The sequence below is a fragment of the Seriola lalandi genome, unplaced genomic scaffold (assembly GCF_002814215.2).
Source record: "Seriola lalandi dorsalis isolate HSWRI2012SDOR001 ecotype SW California unplaced genomic scaffold, Sedor1 jcf7180002054262, whole genome shotgun sequence".
Taxonomy (NCBI): domain Eukaryota; kingdom Metazoa; phylum Chordata; class Actinopteri; order Carangiformes; family Carangidae; genus Seriola; species Seriola lalandi.
This window is the reverse complement of record NW_019524815.1, coordinates 28,627-37,178: the sequence shown is the minus strand read 5'-3', so window position 1 is coordinate 37,178 and position 8,552 is coordinate 28,627. Positions and strand designations below refer to the sequence as shown.

At 38.2% G+C, this 8,552-nt stretch overlaps 1 protein-coding gene across 1 annotated transcript in view; it reads right to left on the bottom strand.

Annotated features, from left to right (window-relative positions):
• Positions 1-7,354: 7,354 nt before the first annotated feature.
• LOC111654159 (chitotriosidase-1-like) overlaps positions 7,355-8,552 on the bottom strand; it is a 6,643-nt gene continuing 5,445 nt past the window's right edge. Inside the window, exons 10-11 of the mRNA XM_087173634.1 lie at positions 8,347-8,503; positions 7,355-8,152 (exon numbers count right to left, since the gene is read on the bottom strand). Coding sequence (XP_087029760.1) covers positions 7,932-8,152; positions 8,347-8,503 — 378 coding nt within the window. The 3' untranslated portion in view covers positions 7,355-7,931. The remainder of the gene's footprint in view (positions 8,153-8,346; positions 8,504-8,552) is intronic.

Below are 8,552 nucleotides of genomic sequence, written 5' to 3'. Positions count from 1 at the left end.
AGATACAGCAAGAGCAATTTGGGTTGAAGATGAGATTTGGGGCGCAGTTTTTGATGTACGTTATCCCATGGACACAGTGGAAAAAAGTAAGTCGGTTATAAGGGTTGAAGTAAACCCCATCTGCCCTTCCACTGCAGTAATTGTGAAATGTTGGAAGGGTTGGAAAATCTGAAAAAGAATGAAAATCAAATATTGGGTTAGTTGCTGTTTAACCCTGCTTAATCATATCGTCTGTTAAAATCACTGAGCATGACTACTTAGATTTCCAAAGAGATAGAGCTCACAATTTCACTATGATCAACTTAAATTAGTAGAGACAATAAAAGGTGTTAACATTAACAGTGATGGCATTAAATCGAATGGAAAAACCACCACCTCACCACAGCATTCAACAGACACTTGTGGCATTTTGTCACCTGGAACAAGGAGATCATGCAGGTGGCTGATGAGGGGATATTTGCCCTGTTTACAGAAATTTCCACTGAAGTCATCCAGGTCCAGAGACCAGACGAAGGCTCCTCCAAACTTGGTTGTGTTAAGGTAACTGACCTGAGGATGAAAACAATTGAAGTCATGTTAACAAAATATCTGTTTAACCAAATTTGCGTACTACCAGCCATTTGAAAAGTTCACTGCATTAAAGAGATAATGAGTCCCAGAAGAAAGGATCTGACCTGGCACAACAGTGTAAATTTCTGCTTGTTGTCTGATTGGCTTCCTGCTGCTGCGGGAAACCTCCAGTCCAGGCTGAGCCCATCAAAACCATATGTTCTCAGTAGTGTGATAGCAGACTGGATGAACATTGCTCTTCTTGTTTGAGTTGACACCATCGTACTGAATCTGGTAAAGATTAGTACAAAACAGTGTTGTCATCATCTATAGAAGCATAATTTGTAGTTACTGACATCTTTAGTAGGCTACCATCAATTTTTTTTTAAAGTATTAGAAACAAGTATGAGTTAAATAGAAAGTAAAAATGTGTGTTAAATTGTAGTTACAATAGATACAAACACAGAATGGTTTGAAACAAAATCTATTTATTTAAATTGTATTCGACCTTAAGTCTGTTTTGGGTTGACTCCAATATAAGAAAAAATAAAAGAAGAATTGAAGTTAAATACCATGAAACAAGCACTGAGATTTTACATATTATTAAATACTGCCAGTTAAATCCTTTAATACAAACACAAAGCCATGTCTTCAAATTTACATCACACATTTTGTATCTGATGTAATTATGAAATAAACTCATTTGTGTCAAACCATATATCATACATGTTGTGCAATGCACAAAAATACGGCATTAAAGGACAAAGCATCGCAGAAATGACCAACATGTTTAAGTGCTGTTTGCTTATATAAATATGCCTACATGCTCTTATAAGTCACTTGGCTTTGCGTGTCACCAACTGCCAACAGGGTTTTGAGCAGGGGATATTTCTGTGGGAGCATCAAAGTTTAGTAATGACTTTTGACAAAACACAAAATTGAACATAATTTCCAAAATATCGGGAGGCCATGGGTCTGACCTGGTTTTGAGTGCATTAAAGGAGTAATAGCTTTGTACGTCAGCTGCTTTGCTGGGGACCAGTCTGTTCACACTGTTAATGTCAGAAAAGGCGAAGATCAGATGGGTACAATGGTTCAGGTCTGAAATCTGGAACTTCCCGCCCTCCGCTCTGTAGTAAGCCAAGCTGTCATAGTAACACACCAGCCTGGAGGAAGAAGCTGCGACATAGAACAATTGTTTTAAATGGATTTAATTAGCTTTTGAAGCCAGAAGTTTTATCAACCAACAATTGTCGACTTAAGGACATTATTGATTGTTCGTAAGACTGTTGAATAGGATTAATGAATGCATGTTATGAACTTACCCAAGCTGGCGATGATCAAACAGAGACCTTCAAAGTGAGAGAGTTGGTAAGCATGAGGTTGAAAACAAATATCAACAGGTCAATTCACGCACAAAAAAAAAGTGAATGGAATTTCAATCTACATGTTACACATCAGCAAAAAAGAGTCTCTACAATAATTTTTCTATAATCCACAAATCAAAACTGATTTGGGTGAACTGAGCCTTTAAGGAAGCATTTGTTTAATCAGTGTTACTTACCTGTGGTCAGAATTATCTTGCACATGTTGTCATTATGTAACTAAAAAGAAATAGAAGAAATCAAAACATTACTTTTTAGTTTGCAACATGACAATTTTCCCACAATGAGCTTTAAAAATGCACGTCAAGTTAAAAGAGTGTACGTTGGAGCAGGTATAAGAGTATACATAGGAACAGCTAATGACATCTGTGATAAAAGAATGAATCAGTGAATAAATTCAGAGTAAAAGGTATACTTACAAAAACAAAAGCTAAGGAAGCATATACCGTCTTTCTCCTGTGACTGATGGATGACTGATGGATACCTGGCTAATATATTGGGTAGCTAGCTCTTAGTGCGTGGTAATTTAATGTGGTTAAATAGGGTGGGGATGTGTTTTTGTTCAAAATGTTCAAAGCAAGTAGACGCTGATAATCTACCTCATTACCACAGCCTTTTTGCTTCGAATTCAAATTTTATTCAAATTAATTGCATTATACTGCCATGTTGAAATTTAATTAACTATTTAACCACATGCATTTCTGAACTCATTGTTGCCATCCAATTTGTGTTTACCTGACACTGTAACAGGCTGTAGATGGGGCTCAGCTTTAGGGAACAGAGGTGCGTGGTAATTAAGCAGATTGTTTTATGCCTGTTAATTATTTGTTTATTTCTTTCACTTCCCTTGTTGCTTAAATGGCAACACCTAAAATGATCAGCATGTTGAATGTTTGGCACGTGTGGTTTAAAGGGGGAAATATATAAAAGGGCGTGGTAATTTAATATGGTTAAATAGGGTGGGGATGTGTTTTTGTTCAAAATGTACACAGACAAATGTGCACAGTAATTCATCATCAAGGTGACTGTGATGCCGAGAGATGTTTGACAAACAGGTTTTTCTCTTGTGTCCTCAGCCAGACCGTTGCAGCTCACCAACATCCTTAGAGAAAAACTACATTAATTTCACATGACCTCATGTACATGTGGTTTTTTCATGTGAAATTTAAAATGTGAAAACATGTAAAACCTTCTGGGATTACATTTGAAACCCATATAAATTCCCCTTTGAAAGCTGTATATCAAGCCAATTGAAAGCCATACATCTACGCATTTGACACCTTTGGGATATGTGAGACCCATGCAAATAGTTTGCTTTTGTTTATTTGCATATTTGTCAGTACTCACATTACTGCACTTGTTGAAATAGCCATGGTGAAACTTTGAAAATCTGCAGTGTTTGTGACATGTTACAACACGTCGTGACATGTTTGTCATGTGCTCCTCATGCTACCACATAATACAGCAGGTGGAGACATTTTCCACATGTGCTCAGCATGTTATGACCTGTGGTAACGTTTTAACATGTGCTCTACATGGTACCACATGCTGCAGTATTTGGTACTATGGGACACATGAGTAAATGTCGGAAACACGTGTCCACTTGTAGAAAACATGGGAGATGAATGTGGTTTCAGCAAAGACTCAACTACTAACTCAGTTCACACTGTTTAATCTTTAAATGTATAAAGTGTAAGATCCTGCTACTTGCTCCACCTCCATAGGGGGCAGCATTTCACGTCTATGCCCCTTTCCAGTAAATCATGTTGTTTTCCCCATGTTCCTTATAATTTATATGTGCATTGTTGATAGTTAAAATTGTTGATAGCACTGAAACAAATTATGAATACTAGTAATACGAACAGTATGTTTTTATTTACCTATAAAAATATGAAGACAAAGGGATACTGCATGACACATGGGTGTCAGGCTATAGCAGCATGAGGAAGGGATGATGACATCATCACAAAGGCAGAATCAAAAAATAAGGTTTATTGCCAGGTCGGTTTTTACTTACAAGATATTTGGCTTGGTGTTTGGTGCAGTATACAATAAACATGTTAACAGGAAATAACAATAACAAGGTAAAGTACTGCAACATTCAAAAAAATAAATATACATAGATACACATAGTGAAAAAATAAAACAATGAAAAAAATATGTAAAAAAAGTGTTAACAGAACTCCTGCTGAGCAGGATATGCAAAAGATCACAGTATACACAATATCTGTTCTTTGCAGGGAAAATACTCTAAGGTGTTACTGTAATGTGGTTGTTGATGATTGATGAGGCCAGTTGCAGAAGAAAAGGCAGGTGCTGGTCCATCACTGGGGATGACTGGACTGGAATTCTGGTCCTGATACAGACAAACATGTGATAGCTATTCTAGCTGTAGAGGAGTGCCTCGGAGCTGAGCACCCGTGGCACTAAATATGCTAAAATAAATACAGTATTAGGCAGTGGATCCTGAACCTGTTGGTTCTGGATCAAACAGTCTCTTTGTCTTACTTGTAAAAGAAAAGTTACTGACGCATCTATCTGGACAAACAGCTGCAGGAACAGGCTAAATTCTACTAAGTCACTAAAACGTCTGTCGACATCATCAATCATACATTTATACCCCTTGAATTGTTTGTCGGTGAGGTTTGTCATTTGCACTAATGATACTTTTTTCTACAGACCAACATTAGATGTTACTCACCAGTCTAAAAGAAAAGTTGCGAGCTCGGCATCAAGCCACGTCTCTTTACTCGCCCGGAGCTGTCTCCAGCGGTGGAAAAACACACCAGGATTTACTTGTGTTTTGCTTCTTTGCCGTTGAATGTGGTTTCTTGTCGGAGCGGTTCTTCTGGATGGAGATAAAGCTTGCTTTCTAGGCGCTTCAGCCATCTCTGCATTTCTATGATGACCGTTGGCAGGTCAGAGCTATAGCATAACTTCAAGCTCAGGAGGAAGCTCCTCTTCTCCGTGGGACTGAGGGCAAACTAGACGCTACACTGACTCACACAGCATCTAGTGTGTCTAGGTGGTATTACAACAGGGCCTGGGTCGGGGCTACTTGGTTAGCATGCTTATTTCAGTAGATATCTCTGAAATACAATAGATGGAGGTCTTGGTCATGACATTATCACTGTGGCTCCTTCACATAGTATTGCTAGAGTTAGTTCATTCTTTGAACATTTTAAACTAAAATTCTGGCCAGATCTTACACATTGCACCTTTTAATTAGTGCCAGGGGTGCCTCGGGGCAGAGCTTATTAGTGCCACGGGTGCTCAGCCCCGAGGCATCTATTAACCCTCCGGTCGTGTTCACCTCCCGCCCCTTACTTTAGTGTTCCCGGTCAAAATTGACCGGTCTGTTTTAACTGCTCTTAAATTAGCACAAAAACCATTTTTCACCACCAAATTTTTATTCAACATTCTTTAGCTGTGAACAATGTCTCAAAGTAGTGTTTAACATGAATTTATAGAATTAGACATAAAATAACTGCAGTGAAAATACAAATAGGCACTGAAAATGTATTACAAAATGAACATGTAATGTAAAAAATAAATGGAAAACCAAAGATCCCTCTGCATCCCACAGACTTTTTGTAGCCTCATTGTTTGAGTGATATATTACTGCTAAAATCAACAGACCTATGTAGGATTGGAGGTCTATCAGGTCGATTTCTCTCCAGGTTGGAAGCTGGACTTGATGTCATCCACACGAGATGTAGCATACCGTGTTGGCCCTGATGTCATCTTTAGATTAGATTAGATTAGATTAACTTTATTTATCCCACAATTGGGAAATTCATTTACCACAGCAGAAAATAAACATCTATAGAATAAACATCGGAAATATGGAAATATACAACAAAAATATACCAAATATACACTAATAAATACAATATACAATATACACAATACACACGATATGTACATGAAAAAGTGCAAGTTTGCACATAGTCAGGATGTTGTGGAGTCTGACAGCTGCTGGAATGAAGGACGTTGTGATCTGAGCGTCCCAGCGTGATGTTGATGTTTTCCACTCTCGCTCTACTTCCTCTTTCCTGGGGGGATGAAGACCAGAGCAAGTGTCCACTCTTGGACTGGAATGTCTCCTCAGGTGCCTGTTCTTCAGGTGCCTCTCCCTCTCCATCTGTTGACTGGTCAGTCTCCTCAAAGTCTGGATCAAAATCTGTGTTGCCTTCCACTTCCGAGACATCCTCCTCTGTCTCTGGTTCAATTTCAGTCCTCAGTCCATCATGTCCAAAAACCTGGACCAGAACCTCTTCGACAGAGAACCGCTTGGTCAGTTGCCTACTCATTGTGCTCAAAGTAAAAGGAGTGCAAGGCAAACATCAAGCTATATATATATGGGGTCCGTGTGAGGATGATACATTGATTAGTCTGGAAGGTGAGGTTCACGTGGGGGATAGGCACAAAAGCGTGGGAAATAGATGGGTTCACATAAGAGACATCTGTCTAGTCTGTGTGAAGATATGATACGTTGTTTCATCAGGAAGTTGGTTCACGTGGGACGATCGGCACATAAGCGCGGGAAAGAGATGTGTACCCGCAAAAGACATTGTTCAGTCTGAAATGTGTGTGTGAGTGAGTGAGTGAGTGAGTGAGTGAGTGAGTGAGTGAGTAAACCAGTGATACTTACATCTTATGAAAAACAATGTTTAATCAGAGTCACATTTCGGACTAAATAGTGACTTTCCCCCTAAATGTCTCGCATTGATTGGTATTGTTCATTGGCTGCAGATTTTAATCCTGTCCATGTATCAGTTCAATGAGTAATGAACTTTCTACACAAAGTAGCATACTATTCACAAAGACAAATAACTTAATCCTGGAAATTCTACAAATACCAGGACATTAAGACCTTTAACACCTATAAAATAATTATTACTTCCATTTTGGGCAACACACACAACTTCATGAAGTCCGAAGACAAGAATCACCTCAGTAAAAAGCCTATTCAAAGCTGTTGAGGTCTTTACTCTTCAGCTACCTGAAAGCTAGTGAGTAATAGCTCAATCCGTGCTCCCTCAACGGTGATTGGTCATGTGTGAAATGGTCAGAGAGAGAGTGATGGCTTTTTTACACCTGACCTAATTCGTAACTTCATTTGAACGGCTTTTCTTTGAGTGCCAGTTTGGTGGCTTGTTTGCACAGTATATTGCTTCTTTTAGGAAAGTTACTTTTATGATGAAGATTTTACACAATGGATAATAGAATCGGTTAAATTACAGCAGATTGCTAAGGATTTTTCCCTCTAAATCTCTCACATGGTTTAATTTCAATAAATGTTGAAATGTTCTCAACAAAAATCCAAGATTAGCTTGGCTGCAAAATATGTTGTCTTTTTTCAATGCACACTTAACCAGAGTTTGAAAAAAACTAAACAAAATCTGGGAAACCAGTAGTAATTTATATCATACGTCATTTTATTGTAAGACAAATCCAATCATGTGATGGCTAGATATAAACCAAGAAGCACACATCCAAACAATAGGATTAGATATACCAACAGTAACATATATATGAGAAAAATATAATAAAGTCTTATCCGATTAAATGATGGCAGACAAGAGAACAAGCAACACACAGCAACGGGACAACAATTGTAAATACACACTACAAGTTGTGCTAATTTTAATAAACATTGAGAGATGAATTAATATAAATCATAATATCTACTGACAGATATGGATGGGATTATATCTCTTTAACAATGGAGAGTTTGTGGCCATCTGATAATGTTGATGGTGTCATCTGAAAATGTTAATGCTGACATGTGTAAATGGTATTTTAAAATTTACAAGTAGATGAATGAGGCCTAATAAGAGCAAGCAAAACCATTATTCAGTACTTTTCCTCACAAAACAACAGTGAAGAATCCTAAGAAATGATACATGTAATACCTTTAGACAGTGCCCCACCTTTATTGGTAAGAATCAATATTACCGCTTATGTAAATTAAAATGACAAATGTGCAACTCTTTAGGGGTAGTCACAGCAGAGGCAAGTTGGGTTGAAGACGAGATCTGCGGCGCAGTGTTGGATGTACGTTCTCCCGTTGGCACAGTTGTAAAAAGAGTTTCGGTCATTCGGGTTGGCGTGAAGCCCATCTGCCCTTCCACTGCAGAAATTGTCAGGATCAACTGTGGAAGTTGTTGTGGTGGTTGTGGTTGTGGTTGTGGTTGTGGTATAGTGTGGAAAATCTGAAAAAGAATGAAAGTCAAATGTTGTGTTAATTGCCACTTAGATATCTAAACAGAGCAAACAATTGCACTATGATTAACTAAAATTAGTAGAGACAATAAAAGGTGTTACATTAAAACTGATGGCATTAAATCAAATGAAAAACCACCACTTCACCACAGATTACAAAAGACACTTATTGCATTTTTGTCACCTGGAACAAGGAGATCATGCAGGTGGCTGATGAGGGGATATTTGCCCTGTTTACAGAAATGTCCACTAAAGTCATCCAGGTCCAGCGACATGACGAAGGCTCCTCCAAAGTGATTTGTAGTTAGGTAACTGACCTGAGAGGATGAGGACGAAAACAATTGAAATCATGTTGACAAATCTGTTTAACCAAATTTAGGTAATACCAGC